Genomic DNA, 23,695 nt, shown 5'->3' with positions numbered 1-23,695 from the left:
CATAATTTGTTCCAAACCTAGTGGCATTACAACGAACCAACTCCCCACCAATTGCCCCCTTCATCATGGAATGTAGTTTGTTATGGTTGTAAAGAAACTGCAATGCCCGCCTAGCACTTTCAATCACAGCTTCATGCTCAGGAAAATTTCCAATCTCCTTCAACATCAAATTTATGGTATGAGCGACACATGGCTGCCACACAATAGTAGGAGATGCTTCGCAACTACCATACGACATGCCTTTTTGTAGTTCGCACCATTATCAGTGATAATCTGGACCACATGCTCTGGACCAATTTCGGTGACCACGTCCATGATTTCCAACATGCATCGTCCAAATTAGAACAACAAGAGGCGCATAGAATAGCATTCAACCAACCATAAAATGATAACGAAATTACCTTGTATAGGTAGTTCGCATCCTAGGATTTACCAGTTGCATCCACTGATTTATGGAAGAACATAACACCATTGCAAAATAACATGAAATTAATCACTGACATTTGGGTCGTTTGTATCCATGAGTCGCACATGATGGTAAGTCCATATGTTGTCTAGTCCTCCTTGAACTTCGTGAAATCAACCTGTAATTCCTTCTCATTCTCGTCTAAGTACTGATTGTCAGGTACAATATGAATGAGAGAAATGTACGACATTGATTGACAATGATAAACTTTGGATCCACACTCACCATGTTTTTGTGTCTCTCTGAATGCATTGATGAAATATGGAATGTTAGCTTTATGCCCTGGAATCGCCTCCGCATGGAACCACTTAGCCCATTGCTGACCAAAACAATGGACCACATTCTTTCCTGCCTTAGAGAACGGACCCACATCAATCCTTGTTTGCACCATATGTGGCTTCTCCTTCCTAGAACATATTCTCCCAAACGCGGCATAGAGACCACCTTGGGACGAGCCACCACCCGTCTCATACAAGGCACCGCTCGCACGAGCACGCCTCCTAAGCTCCTCCTCCTCTCTCGACGCACGGATTGCGGCCTGTAACTCATCATCATCATCATCGGAAACACGATGCGAACCTGCCACTTGCAACTTTTGTGCCTCTTCCGCTATTCTTGCTTTCCTTTTATCATGGACCTTGTCAAGCTCCCGCCGAAAGTAATTGTCCGACGGAACGTTGCGACAACCTTGCACGTTCCCCCATGCGATGCAAGGTGTTGCTTGAAACGTGTAGTACCACACCCTTCCATTGTTTTCTTGCAATAGTTGCACTTGAATCCGATATATATGTTGTCCCCGTGTTCCTAAACCGGATCGTGCCGCTCCAACATCCCTGAAAATAACAACAACAACTATTATTACAAGTATTATTAGCCTACAACTATTATTACAAGTAGCGGTGCTGATTTCAAATAATTTGAAGCCAAAAGGGGGAAAATCTCCCTAACCCTACCCTACTCGGTAGTCCGGTTAATCGGCCTCTCTGGGCGATTAATCTGCCCACTAGCACGATAAACGGCCATATTCGGCCGATTAGCCGGTTACTCATCCACGTCTTGGCACACGGTAAGTCGGTTCTACCTTCCCGATTAGCGGATCGAAGCCGGCGATTAATCGGTCTAAATAGGCGGTTACGCATTGAGCGGGGTAGAGGATGTGTACCGTCGGCTTTCGGCCTAGCCGACCGGCTATCCAGCGTAGGTGGCCGGCTCGACGTGCTCCGGCGGTGGACGCGCGACACTTTCAGGCGGGCAAGGTAGGGAAGAGGATGGGGAGTGCAGCACTGGCTACACCGTGTTAGGGTATTGTATAGACATATTGGAGTGGCTCATTTAAAAGGGTTTTCTTTTAATTGTTTGATTTTAGTTTGAATTCGGTAGCGTATTTTTAAATTTGGTTTCAGGGAAAATTTTAAATTTATAAGAAAATTTTTGTGAGAATGTTTTAAATTTAATAAAATTTCACAAATTCAAACTTCCAAACCGGCCGTCCAGGGTTCGGTCGAGACGGATAACCGGCTACCAGCTAGCCGAACGGTTTGCCGCATAGAGCATTGTGGAAACGGTTGGATCAGACCGTCTGGTCCAGCTTCCAGCCTCCAGGCCCATGTGAAACGGTGGATGGCCCGCCCTACGCGACCCGGGTTCTGCACCCTGCCGTTTCTTCTCCATTATTCCCAGCGGGCGCGCTCGCTCTCTCTTTCTCCCTCCCCTCCTCGTGGCGACGATTGGGGGCAGTCGCTGCCGCCGTACGCCAGGTGCCCAGATCTTCTTCATGCCCTTCTCCAGCGACGAGTATCAGAAGGTACGCCCATCGCTTGGTCTTCTCTTCCTGCTGTGCGAAAACGAGCACGCAAACCCTAATTTGCTACTATTTATATTCGGATCTGATCTATTACGAGTATACATGCATGTATCATGCCTGCCAACTTTGATTTTTGTGTGTGCAAAAGCTACAGGGTGTGCATGTGTATACCATGTTCTTTACAGGGTCCGTCCCTGGGTGATATGAGTAATAAGTCCGAACCTGCTTCTTACCAAGAGTTAGGATGTATGTGCGTATGGCTTGTTTAGTACAGTAGTATTGAAAATTTATGAGGACCCTTTCTTTTGATTATTTTGAACAATGGGCGTATGAACCGGTGGAAGAACAGTTCCTGCTTACAGTGTTATCTCCACCTATCTTTGTTGTGCTTATAGGGTGGGCGACAACATCCCATATGACATTGTAGCTTACCTTCATCTATTTGTTAGCTGTTTGTGCTTTTAAGGATGCATAAGCGTATGGCGGTTTTGATGGTATCCATTGTTTGAACGATGGGAGGATAGAAGACCATTCTCTGCATAAATAGGTAGGTTTCCCACTAATTTAGTAATTCTGTCCACCACATATACATTGCAGGATGGCAGTTGATATACCTTTGCAGCTCATATTCACTCTTTTATGTTTGCTGTCTGGGTTCCTTAGGTGTTTGTAGGATGGGATGCAAGTTGGCTAGCCCTCAAACCCGTATGTAGGTTTAATTTTGTGGGTCGGCTACCCACAAAACTAAGACTATATGCAGGTTCGCTGGCTAGCCCACTTGCATCCCTATTTCTGTATGTCTGGTGTAGATTAAAATATCCTATAAGTATATCACTTGCATGCTTGTTGTTTTCAGTGAACTAACAACATAACATTAACATATTGGCTAGGGGTGGTAATGGATCACGATTCAAATGTTTATTCATTATTTGTTTGGGCCCTTAATTAATTTTAGTTCAAAAATGAATAGAAATAGAGCCCGATCCTAATATGATCCGATCCTTAAATTTTATATTGTAAAATTTAGAGCCCATTACCACCCCTAATAGTGGCAGCACCGTTTCCTACTTTAGCTAGTTTTTGTCAGTGACAATGGTCAGCCGAGCTACAGGAAAATTCTCTATTATTCCTGGGGTATTTCTTTTGTTCCTTTCATCTAAAATCATGAATCAAAATACACAATGACAGATAATGGTATATACTATATACTATAAAATTCCTGAATAACACATGGAAGTCAATATAGTTGTTACTTGTTAAGCCTCATCCCATTCACTCTCTTCCTATATCTTGAGCAATTTTTCTTGGTACTTATCTGGTGAGATTTCTATGTCTGGGATTCTAGACTTGATTACTTTCATTGCATTAGAGGTACATACATTCCTTGGCACAAGATATGGTAAAAAAATGACTTCCATGTAGCTTTATTGTTCTGCCTAATTTTACTGGGTTACATGCCTTCTGTTTCCTCCATGCATATTTTTATTTTGTAATACTTTGCATTTAGAACAAAATTTTATTCAACCGGGAAGTGTATATTTAATGGATAAAGTGGTAAAACTTACTGCTTTTCACATTGCTTGTGGTTGCCCCTGTTTGAATTTCTTGTTAATTGCATCATATTATCATGCATGTTGCTATGTTCAATGTGGGTCCCCCACCCACCACACAAACAAAAATTGTTGTGCATAGGAAGTTGGATAGGGATGCACCATGTGCCTTGGAGCATATATAGAACTCAATAAACAAAAAACATGTCTCATTGTCTGAACTGAACATCTAAAAATCTACGAGCCCTTTAGTTACAGTTTGCTCCGCGACATCCCATGTGGAGCTCCTGCCTTTTCAACCTAATTACTGATTTTTTGAATCTATATCTATTATTATGATATTATCACATAATCGTACTGATTGAATGCTAAAAATTTAAGGGACACAAAGCTTTCAGATAGCTTAACTGAAGCTTATGCTGATCTTGTGTGGTCAATGTAGAAACACTTGAATACTGGGATAAAAATTTTCTCTACCTATTGTCAATGTTTCTAATTTACAAATAAGACATAGTTGAGTATTCCCTTCATCCCATGATACTAAACCTTGTAGCATTCTGAACTTGTCCCAAATTAGTTGTCATTCTCACTTCTCTTAACAAATAAGACAGTAGAGTACTCCCTCCATCTCATGATACTTGACCTTGTAGCATTCTGAAGTTGTCCCAAATTAGTTGTCATTCTCACTTCTCAATGCACTTTTCTCTTTTTCCAATACACCATCTCTTGTTTTTTGTGCACTACACATTTTACCTTGCTCCTTAATTCCCATGCCAGACCTAAAGGGTCATCTACTATGTGAACGAGGAAGTATATTTTTCTTGTGTCACCTCTTCATAGTTATTTGTTCGCAGTAGCCATATTAAGGAGAAGAGTTCTAAGGTTTTGATCGTACAAGTTTCTTTTTAGCCTCAGTTAAACACATTTTCGTTAATTACTTAATTTTGTGTTTGCTGTCCCTTTAAACTATTGCTTTACATAATTTATTTTTCATCAATATTTAGTTTGAATAGTTGCATTTAGATGGATAGTTTATTAACGTTAAAAGTACAATCTCTATTTTTGCTGTACAACATATCTAAGTTCATATGTTTGATTATGTGCAGGCTTCATAAGTATTATTGCTTTATTGCTTTAATATTATCATATGATTGAGTGCACAATGCCATCAACCTTACTTGATGATCTCCCTAACGAAGTTGCTCTCCAGTGCCTTGCACGGGTACCATTCTTGTTCCATCCGACGCTTCAGTTGGTTTGCCGCTCTTGGCGAGCATCAGTTTGCAGTGGCGAACTTCTCAAAATTCGTAACCAGATTGGTACGACAGAAGAGCTCTTGTGTGTGTTGGCGTTTGAACCAGAAAACATGTGGCAACTTTATGATCCCCTACGAGACAAGTGGATAACTCTTCCTGTCATGCCATCTCAGATTAGGAACATAGCCCGCTTTGGCGTGGCCTCAGTTGCTGGCAAGCTCTATGTAATTGGTGGTGGCAGTGATCGAGTTGATCCGCTTACTGGAGATCACGACAGGATCTTTGCAAGCAATGAGGTTTGGTCTTATGATCCGCTGCACCGTGTGTGGTCCCAGAGGGCTCCTATGCTTGTGGCTCGAGCGATGTTTGCTTGTTGTGCACTGGATGGGAAAATAATCGTTGCAGGAGGCTTCACTAACTGCCGCAAATCGATATCAAAGGCTGAGATCTATGACCCTGAAGCTGGCATATGGGAGCCTCTTCCTGACCTTCGTCTGGCTCATAGCTCTGCATGTACTGGACTTGTCATCAAGGGTAAGATGCATGTATTGCATAAAGGTCTATCGACAGTTCAGATTCTGGAAGATGGTGGCAGTCATTGGGCTGTTGAGGATTTCTCTTGGTTGCAAGGCCCGATGGCGATGGTCGGTGGAGAGCTGTATGTGCTGAGTAACAGCTGTATTATGAAGCAACGTGGTGAGAACTTCCCTGATAAGATGGTATCGTGTGCATCTGAGTTCCAGAGCAGGATCGGTTTCGGGATGATTGGTGTGGGTGACAACATATATTTGGTTGGAGGAGTGATTGGACCTGGGCCGAGAAACCAATGCATCAAGCTGCTCTCTGATGTTGATATCTTGAACGTCACAAGTGAGAGACCAACCTGGAGACCAGGGTCGCCGATGACGCATTGCCGAGGGAGCATCTGTGGCTGCGCTTTGTTGAGGATTTAGCGTCTTCCCAGTGTGATAGTGTGAGTATTCCACCATTGCTGAACTGATCGGTGACGTCCTAAGTTTTATTTTATTTTCAAAAGGGTTGTTATTTACGCTTTCCTTTTGGATCCTTTGTAGCATTGAGGGCATGACTCAATGTTGGATTGCCAATGAGATATATACTATATTGACCATGAACAGTGTTCCAGAACACACTATATACTTCATCATTTTCATTTGGCATTTAAATATTTTGGTGGTTTTAAATGACATCTTGCTGGTTTGAATAGCCTTTGTTGTGTGATTTCCCTCATGTATTGCCGGTAGGGGTGTAAACGGTATGGATATTGGCCCTGTTTGGCACAGCTTATTTTCAGCTTCTTCACAAATTTAAGCAGAAGTTCTGCCAAACAGCTAGCTTCTGCAGCAGCTTATCAGTTCAGCTGCTTATCAGAATACACTAAAAGCAGCCAACAAGCAGAAGCTGCTTTTCACCAGCTTATCAGATAAGTTGCTTTTTCAACAAGCAGCAGCTGTGCCAAACAGGGCCATTATCCGAGCATCGTTCGAAAAAGCCAATTATCCGTCGGATAACTTTTTTTTTCAGATATCCGCGGCATATCTGGTTTTTCGGATTCGAATCCTGATAGTATAGTTCGGATACGAATATGAGATGGCTGCTATCTATCGAATTTCGGATATCCCTTTTTGGATATATATTTTCAGGTATCCAGATAGCTATGTGTATTTTGATGATTTTCAGAATTTTTTTAATTATATGTAAATAGTCTCAGAAATTCATAAAATTTTACATAGGTCCAACATATATTCAATATAATCCAAAAAATATTTGGACCTTAAAATCTACAAGATGCTATTATTTTTGCTATTTCATTTTAACTTATTACGTGAGTTACGCATAAAATTGCTCCAAGTATCAAGTTTCAACATAACCAATACCTCACTTTATCAATTTCATGTGAATGCTTGAGGTTATCTTATTATAGAATGTTTATAATTCTTGGTAACTTAGTTGCATTTTTTTGGCCAACACTAAAATATTTTACGAATTTAATTGTTTTTATACGATACACAAATAGCTTAGAAATTCATGAAAATTGATGAGGCGCAACATATGTTCACATATAATCTAAAAAATATTTTAACCATAAAATCCACAAGATGCGATCATTTCTTCAATTTCACTCTCATTTATTGCATAAGTTACACGTAAAATCACTACTTCACTTTATTACTCTTGGTAACTTATTATTTTTCAATATAATCACTACTTCACTTTATTATTTTTATATGGAGACTTGAAGTTATCTTTTATAGAATGTATATTACTCTTGGTAACTTATTTGTATTTTTTGGACGAATCTAGAATATTTTATGAATTTAATTATATTTTAATGATTTTTTGCAAAAAGAAATTAATAATACACAAATAGCCTCAGAATGTCTATCTATAATTCTTAAAAATGTTTAGACCATAAAATTCACAAGATGTCAACGTTTCTTTCATTTCACTTCCAATTGTTAAGTGAGTTATATGTGAAATCACTTTATGTATTGAGTTTCAACATAATTAATACTTCACTTTATTCGCATCCCAAAACATCCATATTTGTATTCATATCCGAAGCTATTCGTATTCGAATCTAAATAAAAATATAAAAACAAATGTGGTTTTGGAGACATCCGTCCGTATCTGATTCGATTACACCTCTAATTGCTTGTGTAAAAAAGGCTTTGTTGTTGTTGTTTATTACTAGTGTAGCATTAGAGAATGCACTATATACTCCTATGTTGAATCCGGCGTGGCTTTATCTTTGCGAGTGCTGCTGGATGGCAGGGACTCTACGACCCAACACAAAAAACATGAATCTCCTCAAACAAAAACATCAGACACGAGAGTTGACTTATTTTATCCCCCAAGAATTTTTGTAAAGCGTCAGCCATCTTATATGAACTCTATAACCCTCTTTTATAGTCCTTTCTAAAAGATTTTTTTCTCTATATCTTGGTCATTTTTAACATCCTGGAAAGGATCACGATGCCTAAGAGGGGGTGAATTGGCTTTTCAAAAATTCCAACAAAAGTTAAACTCTAAGCATGAGCCCAACTTCACCCAACTACTAGCAATAAATAAATACTATTAAAAAAAATAACCCTAAGTCATTACTACAAATACTTGCGAAGCAATTGCACAAAGTAAAATGCTCAAAGTAAATGCCGAATGTAAAGAAAGTGTAAGAAGACTTCTTCAAATTTTTGCCGAGGTATCGAAGAGTCGGCACTCTTCCCTAGTCCTCGTTGAAGCACCCACGCATGGGTATCGCTCCCCCTTGGTCCTCGCAAGAACCAAATGCTCTATATGAGATGATCCTTTGCCACTCCGACACGGTGGATCCCTCACGACCGCGTACAAACTTGAGCTAGATCACCAACAAGTCCTCCAGAGTGATCACCGCACTCCAATCGCCACCAAGTCGTCTAGGTGATGCCGATCATCAAGAGTAACAAGCCATAGACTTTCACTTGACCAAGATAAGCCTAATGCATGTGGTGTGTATTCTAGGTGGCTCTCATGCACACTAATGAGGTCCTAACACGGGATTATGATTTTCTAATCACCTCACGAGGGTTTGTGGGATTTGCAATGCACTAGCAATGAATACACTTAAATGTGGGCAGCAAGACACTTAATGTGGCTGGTGGAGGGGTATAAATAGCTCCAACCACCAAACTAGCGGTTGCTGGAGCTTTCTGAGCAAGGGTGCACTGGACAGTCCGGTGCACCAACGGTGCACTCCAACGGCTAGTTCTGACAGCTTGTTGTTGCACTGACGGCGCACCGGACAGTGAATAATGACTGTCCGATATGCACCAGATAGTCCGGTGCGCGCGCTAAAAAACGACTTCCAAAGTCACTGCTCTCGGGTTTCTCGGGGGCAGAGGGGCTGCCCCGAGGCAGGCTGGCCCCATTATCAGGGGCACACTGGACAGTCTGGTGCACACCGTACAGTCCGGTGCCCCTAGGACAGCAAACCAAAATTCTTTTCCTTTGGTTTTTCTAACCCGATTTCATTCAAACTCGTGAGTCTATTATAGAGTGACACCTAGTACTAGATGTGAGTGTGGACATGCACAAACACTACACTAGAAATCTCTTGGTCAAACTACTCATCCACAACCCCTCTTTATAGTACGACTAAAATAAAAATAGAAGACCTAATTCTATACCAAGTGTCCACAACTCCTTCGACATTTGGAATATGAAGACCTTCATCTTTTGATTCACCTTTTCAGTCGTCGCTTCAAGTTCTCATCCGAGGTATTGTTTTCACCGTTGCAATGCAACCTCCTGTAATGTGACCTAACTTACCATTTGCTCTGCAAAATACACGTTAGTCACATATAATCTTATGTTGTCATTAATCACTAAAACCAACTAGGGGCCTAGATGCTTTCTCCCTCTTTTTGGTGATTGATGACTGTCACGGAACCTCCCAAGATATTAGGCTCACCCACAGATGTCCTTATCCAAAGGACCTCAGACAGTCATGTAGGTGCGCTCAACAGCTCGGCAGGTCCGATTACCTGTATTTTCATCATATCACCCAAGAGCGCTTATCACATCACACAGGTATTACATATCATCGGAGTAAGCAGAAAGGATTACAATAACATAATTTACATTCATAAGTAGAATATAGAAAGAGTTGATTATTACGTAACGGGTACTAAGTGCTTAAACTTATTACATCATCCGGAGGCAAAACACCCTCCCTAGGTATGTCTTAGTTCTCTTCCTCTTTCTTTGGAACCACCTTGGAACCCTCCCTAGGAAAAAGACTCTTAAGGATATGCTGGCTTTTGGGAATCAAGGTAAAGCTTATAAAGATTCAAAGACTCTTTTTGCAGAAAAGCTTACTATGAGTAGATCCTTAAGAATTCATTATACTTATTAGGTTAAGTAGTTACCTGCATCTAGATTTCTTTCTATTCTAGATCAAGCACTTGGCCTATACTAGCCATCTTTTTATCATCCCTTTAGTTCACTTGTTGCTACGTGTAGGGTAGTGACCAAGTCTTCATGTCCGAGAAGTAACGGCGATCTGAATCATTTAATACCCAGCTGGGGATCTCCAACCACACAACATGTAGCACTTAACCCTTGTATATGTCAACTCGCACCCGGGTTTCTCAAGACCAGAACGTGTTCACGCCAACCGAGAGCACATATACTCCACCGTCCAGCCTCTTGCCACGGAGGGTACACGCTATTCTCGCCATCTCTCCACTCCCATTGCATGGTAGTTGTTGGGGACTTGTTCTCAAATGCTATGAATTAAGAACAAGGCAACACAAAATGTTAAATGTTAATGCCCTTCGTCCTTCGAAGCATTATTTCCCTTAGGATATAACGATCTTTGGACGAAGGTTATGAAGGACATACCTTCATAAATATGACATGTATAAACAAAGGATGAAGCTTATAAAACACATGAAAACAACATAAATAATAATATGACAGCATAAACATTTATTATTGAACAATCATGAATACATGAAAACAATATAAAATCACATTTGTACCTTGAGTGCGACAGAAGGCAAGGGCAAAAGTAAGATGCGAAAGCGTGAACAGTACGGGGATACTGTTCATCTATTTATAGGCACAGGACGCAGCCTGTGAGAAATTACATTCATGCCCTTTACAAATGGTTACAATCATAACATAGGTTGTCAAAGGCCGATTGGTCATTTCATCTCTAAGTCGATGCATCTGGAGATACGCTACGAAGCTCCTTGACTGGTAGCTTCGGCATTGTGTTCTGGCCTTTCGAAGGTGTTTCTTCTCACAAGACCTTAGGCGACGAAGCAGACCCCCAACAGTAGCCCCTTCACGGTGCCAGATCGTTTTTCGTAACGAGCTCGACACGTGAAAAATTCTTTTAGGCTTCGGAATGCCGAAGGTCCGAAAAACACCTTCCCTGAGCTCGTTGTCGAGAAACGATTTAAATATTCCCAGCGCGAGGTGGTCCCACCACAGGGCGGGTACGCACGATCTGGTGATTCTTCTTCTCGCGCCCTTCGGTCCACCATTCAGTGAACGCGAGCGGCTGTTCGGCGGGTGTAAGTAGCTTGACGATTCACCTTCCCACCTGCGGCACTATATAAACATACGGGTAGGTGTGAAGTTACCACAACATTCATTACTATCGTACTGTTGTGTTGCTGAAAAATTTGACCATAGCCGAAGCTTATTCTTTGTATTTTCAGTTAAAGCATCGCCTTGTTTTTAGCTTCGTCAAAAGAGAGAGCTTCGGCAAAATCAAAAAGTAATCAACTTCATCAAAACCGCAAGAGATTCATCATCAAATGGCCAGGGTGCGTTCGACTGCAAGGGTGACTCGTGAGGGAGATGAGACCGAGGTCACCGAGACAACACCAATTTCCAAAGTCATGAAACAATCGGGTCTAGTTGTGAGAGAGGGAACTACTGACGAAGGTGCACCTGCTGCCGAAACCGAGCAGGTTGACGTTGAAGAAGATGAGGCTGATGAAGAAGAAATACATTATTCCGTCATGCCATCTAAACCTAGCCACCTGGAATTGGAAAATCTACAGTCTTCGAGGCTGATATGCCCATGATGACAAAGCTAGGCTACTTCGGGGAAGCTGAGAAGAAGCCAATTCGTTTCAGCGGGGAAGAAACTATTCTGAAGCCAGAAGATGATGAGGTGATAGTTTACAGAAGTTTTTTCAAAGTAGGATTGAGGTTTCCTCTGCATGGAATGGTTGCGGATGTCTTGGAGAATTTCAGGATTTATCTTCATCAGCTAACTCCTAACGCTATCGTTAGGCTCAGTGTCTTCATCTGGGCTCTTCGAAGCCAAGGAGTAGAGCCACTTGCCGAAGCCTTCTGCAGGGTGCACGAACTTCACTATCAGACGAAGGCTAGAGAAGATGGACTGCATGAGAACCTCGGCTGCTACACTTTTGCCTACCGCAAAGACATGAAGACACCGGTGGTTAGCTACCGCACTAAGTGGCCAATCGGTTGGAAAACTGAGTGATTTTATGTTAAGATTGATGAGAAAAAGGAGAAGCTTGTTCAAAGTCCGCTGGACCTAACCTTCGGGTTAACTAGGCCCTAGTGCCACATGACGCCAGGGACATCATGCCCAGATGCTGTGGGCGAATTTAGAGTTGTGTCCCAGCATATTGGAACTAGAGATTTGGTTCAGGAGTACTTGGCCAATAGGGTATTCCCAACATTAAAGGAATGGAGTATGCCGAAGCTCAAAGGAGAGAAAAAAATAATGAACTCGTTTGGCTGCCCTATCATTTTAAGTTCAAGAAACACTTCAAAGAACCTTGCCAAGAATGGTTGGATACATTTGAAGTTATGTGCAACGAAATCCTGGGCAATTATACAAAAAAAGAAGATCAATTGATGACTGCAGCCTTCGGCACCCGACCGAAGCGAAGGTTGAATCGGGTGATGGATGCCCTGAATTTTGAATATCCTGACTATGAGCGATTGAACAAGGGTGCCGAAGGGCGAAAAAGAAAAAGAATTGTTAGCGTTCTGGGCAGACAAGCTGCTAGAATGGTGAAAGAGGATGAAGAAATTCTGAAGAGGAGAAAATCGAGCCCTAAGCCGAAGGTAGTTGCTCCGAAGAAAAGGAAAGTTGCGGCTCCGAAGCAAAAAGCGACTGATATAGAGGAAGAGACTCCTTCAACACATTCTGCTGCCGACGTGGAAGAAATTCTAAAGGTAATGACCGAATCCTTGCCTATCAAGCTAAGTCCACTGGGGCCACATCTGATGAAGCTTTTACAGAAGAAGAAGGAGCCCTCGGCAACAAAGAAGTCTGCTGGGCCGAAAAAACGGAGGATTATTACTGTGATTGAAGCTATTGAAGAAACACCACCGCCGGCCTCGGCGTCAAAAACACCAGTTGTCAAGAGCGCTACAGCTGCCGAAGCTGCACCCACCGAAGCTGGAACTGCCGAAGCTGCAACGGCTGAAGATTCAAATCTAGAGAGCACGTTTTCTGATATTGATAAAATGCTTCTGAATATGGCCGCGGAAGAAACTGCTACAGCCGCCGAAGAGACCCTGGCCTCAGTGCCTGGAAAAGAGAAGGAGACGACCGAAGATACTTCGGAGGAAAAGGACTTTGATTTTCAAAACATAATTGGTCAGGAGTTATCTAAAGCTGAGAAGGAAGAGCTGATAGATTATGCTATATCTTGTGGTTACAAACCAGGAGCGCTGCTCTTCGGCAGTATTGATGATGAAAGCTTAGGTTGCCTTCGAGACCGAACTGGAGCGAAGGTTATCAGTATTCTGTCGAAGAGTATTGGTTTCCCGAAGCTTGAGGCCGATATCAACCGCTACCGACGCCAACATATCGTCGGCAGTTTGTTCTATTCTAATTTCAAGGTAAAAACTTTTCTTCGGCTTTTCATTGTTTTAACGACGAAGGTGTTTTCTGACGAAGGTTGTTTTTGCACAGAGTATGCTATTAAGTAAGGCTTTGAGGATGCAACAGGACCTTGAAGATAAAAAACATGAGGTTATAATTGAAGGTTTAGAGAGCAAAATAAAAGATCATGCAGCTGCTCTTGAAAAGAAAGATTTCGAACTTCAAACAGTGGAGGGTTTACTGGCAGAAGCTGAAGCCAAAATTGCAAGATTGAATAGTGAACTCTTCTCAAAGTCAGAAAGCTTCGAACAAGAAAAGCAGAAATTTGATGCGAAGTTTGAGACTGAAGTCGAAAAGAGTTCAAATTTGCATAAATCATTGAAAGAGCTTCAAGATAAATGTCTAGACTTCGGCAACCGATGCGTGCAGCGGCTAAAGCAGGACTTCAACTCGGTTGGAGCCAGTTCTGAGAAATTCGATCCTTCGGTTGAAGACCTGCCAGGGACCTTCGAACACATTGAGGGCGAAGTTGATGCTCTTGACGAAGTTATAGCTGGACACGGCGATTTCTGTGCCCTGCTAGCTTCTCGGGGCACAACTGTTGCCTTCATGAAATCTGGTTGCATGCATGGGAAGATTGTTAATAGACCAAACTTCAGCTTATCACCAGCAGATTTAATTGATATTCCCAGCCTGGCTCGAAGCATAGGAAATAGATTCATAACGCAAATCTAGACGAAGGGTGGGCGAAGCTTAGCTGGTGACGAAGTTCGAAGTCACCTCAAGCCGGTAATAAAGTCATACCTGATGCTTACCTTCTCCTTGATACTTGAGTTTACCTTATAACGCTTTGTTATGTACAGGATAACGAAGCCGACGAACAATGATCCGAAGCTTGACAGATGATGATGAAGCTGAAGACACTGCTATGGAAAAACTCTGGAGAAATTCTTGAATTATACTTGTAAAGAATATTGTAATTTAAGAATCAGATACTACTCTATAAATTCGTCCATACCTTGTAATATATTTTTACCTTTCCTTTCATGTGTGAACTGCTTTGATGTGGACGAAACTTGTATTTTTTGAGCCGAAGGCAAAAAACACCTTCCCTTCTTTTCGTACACAACGAAGCATGAAACTGCTTCCTTTTTTTCGCCGAAGCCTTATCCTTATAGCCGAAGCAACTGTCTGTTTCTGTATGATATGATGATGATGATCCTATGTATGTCTAAATGAATGTTTATGAATGCAATGTATGATGTAATATAACGTGCAAATGAATGTCCAAACACACACATACGAAGCCACAACCATAACCTTCATTCCCTTAGGAATGATTGAAGTCTCTTTGCCGCTTATTTTTCGGCTTCACCGCTTATTTTTCGGTGTAAGTTCTGCATCCCCTTAGGAACGTCTTTTGAACTTCTTCGCCTTCTATTTCAGCGGTATTCGCGTTGACTTTTCGCGCTTCGCCTTATATTTCGGCGGTATTTGGCTCTGCAATCCCTTAGGAACGACTTTTGAGCAGAAAACTTACGCTGCGCTCCCTTAGAAACGGCTTTTTGTAGCTTCGTTGTGCTCTGCATCCCCTTAGGGACGACTTTCGAGCTTCTCCCTTTTTTTTCTCTCTCTCTGCACTCGATGGTGCATGCCCAGATTTTACATTTACATATTTTGGGGGATTTTGCTCTCGTAGAGCTGAATAAGAAAGGAAAGATTACAAACTATGGCCCCATTAAAAACCTTTCTCCCCATTTGGAAAGGAAAAGGGTGCCATAGAAAAAATGAAAAAGATTACATCAATTTACACATAATATCGTTGAAGCTCATTCGCATTCCAAGATCTAGGAATGTCATTGCCATCCATGTCCTTTAATCTGTAGGAACCGGGTCTTGACGAAGATACTACCAGAAAGAGTCCTTCCCACTTCAACTGAAGCTTTCCTATTATGTCAGGGTTGGCCACTCTCCGAAGCACCAGATGTCCTGGCTTAATGTTTTTCAACCGAACTTTTCTATCACGACATTTCATTGTTTCAGCTTGATACTTGTTGATGTTTTCCATAGCCTGAAGTCTGGTCCCTTCTATAGTATCTTTTGCCACAGAATAATTAGCTTCGTCTTCTACCGAAGCTACTGTTCTTATTGACCCCACTTTAGCTTCTTCAGGGGTTATAGCTTCGTCACCGAACAATAACTTAATGGTGTAAAACCTGTTGATCTTGATATAGTTGTATTGTGGCTCCACACCACTTTAACCAACTCATCTGGCCACTTTCCTCTGGGCTGATTTAAGATTAACTTCATTATTCCCGTCATTATAATACCATTTGCCCTTTCAACTAGTCCGTTTGATTCCGGGTGCCTTACTGATGCAAAATGAATTTTCGTGCCGATCTGGTCACAGAAATCTTTGAAAGTTTTAGCATCAAACTGTGTTCCATTGTCCATAGTTATAGCCTTCGGCACGCCGAAGCGACAAACTATATTCTGCCAAAAGAATTTTTGGACTGTAGCTAAAGTTATTGTGGCCAGAGGCTTCGCTTCGATCCACTTAGAGAAATATTCTACCGCCACCACAACATATCTCAAGTTGCCCTGCGCTGGTGGAAGTGGACCTAGCAGATCCAAACCCCATCTTTGCAATGGCCAGGTTGGTTGTATTAGCTGAGTCAATGACGAAGGTTGCTTCTGATCTCTTGCACATTTTTGGCAATTTTCGCATTTTTGAACCAGATCTGCTGCGTCCGAAGCTGCCTTCAGCCAATAGAATCCTTATCGAAAAACCTTTCCTAGAAGAGGTCTGGACCCAATGTGGGATCCACACAATCCTGCATGTATCTCCTTCATCAGTTCTATACCTTCGGCTCTGGATAAGCATTTGAGAAGTGGGGAACAAACTCCATGTTTATATAATTCCCCTTCTATCATAACATATGGTCTTGTTCTTGCTTCCATTCTTTTGTTATAAACTTCAACATCCGAGAGACAGTTACCTTGGAGGAAAGATATAATCTCAGTCCTCCAATCTTCACTATGGACAGGAGATATTGTAAGCACTGCTCTTTCGAGGAGTTCAACCGAAGGTGCTCTTATTGTTTCAAAAAAATACTTCCGAAGGTAAAGGAAGCCCCTGTGCCGCTGACTTGGCTAGCAGATCAGCATGTTCATTTTCCCCTCTTGGAATATTCTTAATAGAAAAACCTTCAAAAGAAGCTTCAAGCCTTCAAACTGTGTACATATATTTCTCAAGCTTCGGGTCTCTTGCCTTGCAAATATTATCAATATGACCAGAAATAACTTGAGAGTCTGTTTTAAGGACTGTTCTTCTTATTCCCATTGCCTTTAATTTTCGAAGCCCCAAAAAGTAAAGCTTCGTATTCAGCAATATTATTTGTACAGCTAAAGTCAAGCCTTACTGCATAGCATGTTCTGACTTTGGAAGGTGCAACTAGGACAACAGCGGCACCTGCACCGAAGGTTCCCCAGGAACCGTCGCAAAATACTGTCCAAGCTTCGCCGTCTTTATTTGCTTCTTCTTCCTGAGCCCCTGGTGTCCAATCAGCAATGAAGTCTGCTAACGCCTGGGACTGAATTGAGGATCTGTGCACGTAATCAATACTGAATTCGTTAAGCTCCGCAGCCCACTTTCCAATCCTTCCAGTAGCTTCTCTGTTTCTCATAATATCCTTCAGAGGCTGTGACGAAGGAACAATTATATGGTATGCTTGAAAATAATGCCGAAGCTTCCTGGAGGCCATTAACACAGCATACAACACCTTCTCCAACTCTGTATAGTTTTTCTTTGATAAACTTAGAACTTCGGAGACAAAGTATACTGGGGCTTGCTTTTTAATTTGTCCTTCAAGCTTCTCCTATACAAGCGCCGCACTCACTGCAGAGTTCGAAGCTGCCACATACAATAGTAATGGAGCCCCTGGCGCAGGTGGAGTTAATGTTGTTAGATCAATCAAGTATTGCTTCAACTCTTCGAAGGCTTTCTGTTGAGCTAGGCCCCATTGAAAAACTTCGGCTGACTTTAATACTTCAAAGAATGGCAAGTTTGTTTCTGCTGATCTAGATATAAATCGATTCAATGATGCAAGTCTTCCTATCAGCCGTTGGGCCCCCTTCTTTGTGCTTGGCGACTCCATCCGAAGGATAGCTTCGATCTTGCTTGGGTTAGCTTCAATCCCCTTTGTTGAAACTAGACAGCCAAGAAACTTGCCCTTCTTCACTCCAAAGACACATTTTTCTGGATTTAATTTCAGGCCAGCTTGCCTAAAATTAGCAAATGTTTCCTGCAGATCAGTAATGTGATTTTCTTGCTTCGTGATTTTTACTATGATATCATCAACGTATGTTAGCACATTTCTGCCCATATAAGAATGAAGGACCTTGGCTGTCATTCTACTGAAACTTCCTCCAGCATTCTTGAGCCCCTCAGGCATCTGAAGATAGCAATAGGTGCCACTTGGAGTTATGAAGCTAGTCTTCGGCTCATCCTCCTTCTTCATCCATATATGATGATATCCGGAGTAGCAATCCAGCAGACTCATAAGCTCTGAAGAAGCTGCTGCATCTACAAGAGAGTCTATTCTTGGTAATGAGAACTCGTCCTTTGGACAGGCCTTGTTAAGATCTGTGAAGTCAATACACATTCTCCATTTGCCATTAGCCTTCTTCACCATAACAGTATTGGCTAGCCACTCTGGATATTTTACCTCTCTGATGACACCAGCACTGAGGAGCCTTTTACTTCATTCCGAGCACCTTCGGCTTTATCATCAGACATTTTCTGAAGCCTTTGCTTTCTTGGCCTGAAGGATGGGTCGACATTGAGTGAATGTTCAATGACGTCTCTGTTGACACCACATAGATCATTGGCCGACCAAGCAAAAACATCTTTGTTGTTAAATAAAAACCTTATCAAAGTTTTCTCCTTCTCTTCAGATAGTTGAGACCCTAGCAGTACCTTTTGCTCTGCTATGTCTTCACATAGAAGCATGGGCTTCGGCTGATCAGCCGAAGCAGCCTTCTCTCTTCTGTACTTGTACTGTTCACAAGCCTCGACTCCATCTATATTGTGGATCGCTTTTGAGTCTGTCCAATTTCCCTCAGCCTTTCTGGCAGCTTCTTGACTTCCATGAATAGCAATAGGCCCTTGTTCCGAAGGTATCTTCATGCATAGATATGCTGGATGAAGTATTGCTTCAAAAGCATTGAGTGTTCCTTGGCCAATTATTGCATTGTAGGGGTATTCCATGTCAACAATATCAAACACAACCTGTTCAGTCCTTGTATTGTGGACAAAGTCGAAGGTCACTGGCATTGTGATCTTGCCAAGTGCTACGATCTGCCTTCCTCCGAAGCCACAAAGAGGGTGTGTAGCATCATGAATCTTATCTTTTGGCTCTTGCATCTGTCTGAAGGCCTTAGCAAATATGATATCCGCTGCACTGCCTGTATCAACCAGAACATTGTGGACCAGAAATCCCTTGGTGATGCAAGATATGACCATAACATCATTGTGAGGGTAATCCTTGAGCTAAAGGTCCTCCTGGGAGAAGGTGATTGGGATGTGGGACCATTTTGACTTGATGAAGGGTCCCTGTACCCCAACATGTTGTACCCTTCTCTGAGCCTCCTTCTTTTGCTTCTTGTTGACCGGTTCTAAGCATGAACCGCCTGTTATCGGGAGCACCGACTTCGTAGCCAAAGCAACTTCAGCTTGATTGTTGAACGAAGCCATCGACTCAAAAGTGGAAGTGAGTTCACCGGAGGTGGGCACCAATGTTGGGGACTTGTTCTCAAATGCTATGAATTAAGAACAAGGCAACACAAAATGTTAAATGTTAATGCCCTTCGTCCTTCGAAGCATTATTTCCCTTAGGATATAACGATCTTTGGACGAAGGTTATGAAGGACATACCTTCATAAATATGACATGTATAAACTAAGGATGAAGCTTATAAAACACAGGAAAACAACATAAATAATAATATGACATCATAAACATTTATTATTGAACAATCATGAATACATGAAAACAATATCAAATTATATTTGTACCTTAAGTGCGACAGAAGGCAAGGGCAAAAGTAAGATGCGAAAGCGTGAATAGTACAGGGGTACTGTTCATCTATTTATAAGCATAGGACGCAGCCTGTGAGAAATTACATTCATGCCCTTTACAAATGGTTACAATCATAATACAGGTTGTCATGGGTCGATTGGTCATTTCATCTCTAAGTCGGTGCATCTGGAGATACGCTACGAAGCTCCTTGACTGGTAGCTTCGGCATTGTGTTCTGGCCTTCCGAAGGTGTTTCTTCTCACAAGACCTTCGGCGACGAAGCAGACCCCCAACAGTAGCCTTTCTGGTATTGGTTCGACCGAGGTAGAGCTTACCCGTGATGAGGCATGTGGCCAGTTAAAAGGTCCTCGATCATCAAGCCTACATCGGCTCGATCCTTAACCGACTCAGACGGAGACACTACACCGAGACTTCCTTCTCGTGCAAGTCACCCACCCAGTCTCATATTTATTATTTAAAACTCCAAAGTTTGGTACCTGGCATAGGTACTCCTTTTCAGATGTTGAACCCATCACGACCGTGATGGATCCACCATAATCAGTCTTTTCTTTGTAAAAATTCCCATCCCATGTGAAACATCACCTTTTTCAAAACAAAACCTTTTGTTTTCTATAGCAGACTAAGCATTAGAAAACTTGTTTAAATAAAATAGGCAAACAAGGAATGATAACCAATTTTCCAAGGAAGGAAATGCATCAACTGTTTATCACACAATTCCTATCACCTAATGCATCATATAAGGTGATAAAGATTTTAAAACAACAAGGAAAAAGGATAATGCACCGGGCTTTCCTTATGTTGGAGGAGGTTCTGTTTCCACACCGCAAATATCGAAGTAAAAGTTGTTCTCTGCTGGAGGATTCTTAGTCTGGCAGACAACCTCTTCCTCTAATACGGTTTCTTCCTCGTGTTCTATACATGATAATACATGTACATGAATGTTTATGCTATGTCATGAATATGCTACTACATAATAGAAATATAGCAAGTTACATCTTGGATACAACTTTCCTTCATGGTACAGACCAATCACTAAGGTTTTCTAGTTAGGCATTCCTTTAGGATTAGTATTAAGTAATTAATCCTATGAAGCTAGTTATTGGGTTTCTGGTCAAACAGTGTCCAAATTATTTCAAACTTTACTCAGGGGCTCTAATCATCATATTAAGCCTACCCAAAAAGTTTTATGATTTTTGAAATTATTAAGCTATTTCTAAAATTCTAAAAGGCTTGGTTTAAGCACCTTTAAATGCTACAAAATTCCAGGTTTGGGATAAAAATCTTGGAATTATTATTAAATACTACTCGATTTTAGGAATCTAGCAAAATTGGTCTCATGATTTTACCAATTTTCTACTATTTCCTATGAATTTCTCAAGTTGACAGCAAAAAGAAAAGAATAAAACGTGAATAGTAACAGGCTCAATTCAGCCCGACCGGCCCACGGACAGGCAGGACACGCCCGCGTCCGCGCCCGCGCGTTTGATTTTGCTCAAAGGTCCCTGGCCATTTGAATAACCAGTAAAGAGTCCCTGAACACTATTCCTATGTCTTACAAACAATCGCGTATATGCCCCTGTACTTCTATTTCTTCACGATTCAAGTCCTTGGCCGCGCACGGATCGAATACTTGGCCGGGGTCGCGTGTACTCGCCAACAGTGACGTGCTCCGGTGGTGTCGAGTACATGGGCTTCATCTCCGACGCTACCCAAACACATCCATGGGCTTAATTCGACCAGTTTGTCATTATCGTAATTGCCCGCAACAACGGTGGAGCAAGATCACCGACGTGCCCTTACCGGTTTACCCGAGCCGGTCGCGTTCAATCTAGCGACATGGAACGAATCAGTGACCTACTAGGACTATGGTGCTCGTGCAAACTTGGACGGTGACAACCAGGAACAGCCGGTCCACGTGAGCTATGTCTGCGGCGGCGTTCCCGGACGACGACACGATGTTCCTTAAGCTACGGTGTGGTAGCATTCAATTGGTCAAGACAGGGGGTTTCACTAGAACTAGAGGATATAGAAACGTGGACCAGAGGGTCGTGAACAGACCTAAGAACAGCTGGCCACGACGCGATGCCTCAAGGCGGCGTTCCGGTCGATTTGGGGAAAATTTGGAATTCGCGAGCTATGTTGGATGATCTGAGTCGATGAGTGGTGCGCTGGGTTCGTAACAGAGAGACGGAGCAAGGGTAATGCTCAATTTATAGAGGCTAGTTTCGGGTGCTCTAAATTTTGGACGAAGGGGAGCTCACGGTGATGAAAGGGTGAGTCACCGGAGCTCGTCTTCCATGGCGCTCACTAGGATAAAGACTCAGGGTGGTAAATGGCTATCCACCACGACTTACTGCGACGTGGTACGATGGCATATAGCATGGCACGATCGAGGTAAACGACGGCATGACGACGGTGGTCGCGCGGCCACGTCGCCAGGCAAGTGGGTACGGTGAGACCGACCGGTGACCAGGCTCGAGCTCATCTTTAGGTCCGACTTTGTATAGAGGATTTGTTCCCCAATGTATGGGCTACAACTTTGCTGTAATGATCATAGCCCTTAATCTTATGGATCAGGCACGAATTAGCGCCCAACTTGAATAAACTTTCCTTTAACCCCGAATCGACAAACACCCTTCATTAGTGATACTTTCAAGTACACATGATCTCCGACTTGAAAAATCAATGGTCGACGTCGTTTGTCCGTATAATTCTTCTGCAGTGATTGAGCTTCTCTCAAGTTATGTCTTATACGTTGGACCTTTTCTTCTATTTCATTAACTAAATCAGGTATGAAAAACCACCATTCCCTGGGTTCTGACCAATTCAAGGGTGTTCTACATCGCCGTTCGTACAGAGCTTCAAACGGTGCCATTTTAATACTCTCTTGGTAACTATTATTATAAGAAAATTCTGCCAATGGCAGACAATCATCTCACTTTTGTGGAAACTCCAAGACGCAGGCTCGTAGCATATCTTCTAGTATTGGATTTAGTCTTTCTGTTTGCCCACTCGTTTGAGTATGATAGGCCGAACTATGGAGAAATTTTGTGCCCAAAGATTTTTGCAGCTCTTCCCAAAAATTGGATTCAAATTGCGGTCCTCGGTCCAACACTATCGTCTTTGGAACCCTATGCAAACCCAAGATACGTGCAATATAGAGTTCTGCATACGTAATCACTGGATACTTCACCTTGACGGAAAGAAAATGAGCAGTCTTTGTAAGCCAGTCCACTACAACCCAAATAGAGTCATATCCCTTACACGTTTTGGGTAATCCAACAACAAAATTCATGCTTATGTCTTCCCATTTCCATGTTGGGATAGGCAATGATTGCAGAGGTCCAGCATCTTTCATATGCACTGCCTTGACTCGTCTACAAGTGTCACATTTTGCCACATAGCGAGTGATTTCTATCTTCATCTTAGTCCACCAATAATGCTGTTTCAAATCTTGGTACATCTTAGTACTTCCAGGATGAATAGAATACCGACTAAGATGGGCTTCATCCAAGATTTGTTAATGGAGTTCAGCATCCTTAGGCACCACTATGCGGTCTTTAAACCATAACAATCCTTGATCATCTTTCCTAAAACAAGTAGCTTTGTCGGCTTCCATTTTCTCGTGAATATGCTTCATACCCTTATCAATCCTCTGAGCATCAATAATCCTTTGTTGAATAACCGACTCAAGCTTCAAATGCATCAAGGCTCCTTGTTACACTATTCCTAGATTTAGTCTTTTCATTTCCTGACATAAGGTGGTGTCAGGCAATCCCATAGTGAGGCAATGACAAAATGCTTTATGGCTTAAAGCATCAGCCACCCCATTAGCTTTTCCTGGATGATAGTGAATCTCTAGGTCATAGTTCTTGATTAGCTCGAGCCATCTTCTCTGTCTCATATTTAACTCCGACTGGGTGAAAATGTACTTTAAACTCTTGTCATCAGTATACATATGACATACATTTCCTAGTAGATAATGATGCCAAATTTTAAGGGTATGAACTACTACGACCAGTTCCAAATCGTGTGTTGGGTAATGTTCCTCATGCCGACGCAGCTGTCTTGAGGCATATGCTATTACTCGTCCTACTTGCATCAACACACATCCAAGCCCAATGCCTGATGCGTCA

The 23,695-nt window shown here is 42.2% G+C and overlaps 1 protein-coding gene across 6 annotated transcripts; it reads left to right on the top strand.

The window, feature by feature from the left end:
* Positions 1 to 2,009: 2,009 nt before the first annotated feature.
* LOC100193490 (uncharacterized) lies at positions 2,010 to 6,281 on the top strand. 6 transcript variants are annotated; one of them, XM_008682926.4, is made up of 3 exons: positions 2,058 to 2,270; positions 2,666 to 2,817; positions 5,031 to 6,281. In XM_008682926.4, the coding sequence occupies exon 3, from the start codon at positions 5,187 to 5,189 to the stop codon at positions 6,027 to 6,029; it is 843 nt and encodes a 280-aa protein (XP_008681148.1). In that variant the 5' UTR covers positions 2,058 to 2,270; positions 2,666 to 2,817; positions 5,031 to 5,186; the 3' UTR covers positions 6,030 to 6,281. The 6 variants fall into 6 exon arrangements, with proteins under 6 accessions (XP_008681147.1, XP_008681145.1, XP_008681148.1 ...); XM_035967699.1 differs by having other exon boundaries at positions 4,927 to 6,281; NM_001138604.1 differs by having other exon boundaries at positions 2,130 to 2,270; positions 2,720 to 2,817; positions 5,031 to 6,204.
* The last annotated feature ends 17,414 nt before the right edge of the window (positions 6,282 to 23,695 follow it).

The sequence above is a fragment of the Zea mays genome, chromosome 5, assembly GCF_902167145.1.
Source record: "Zea mays cultivar B73 chromosome 5, Zm-B73-REFERENCE-NAM-5.0, whole genome shotgun sequence".
In the NCBI taxonomy this organism is placed as follows: Eukaryota; Viridiplantae; Streptophyta; class Magnoliopsida; order Poales; family Poaceae; genus Zea; species Zea mays.
Note: the sequence above shows the minus strand (reverse complement) of the source record. Positions and strands in the feature narration are given on the sequence as shown.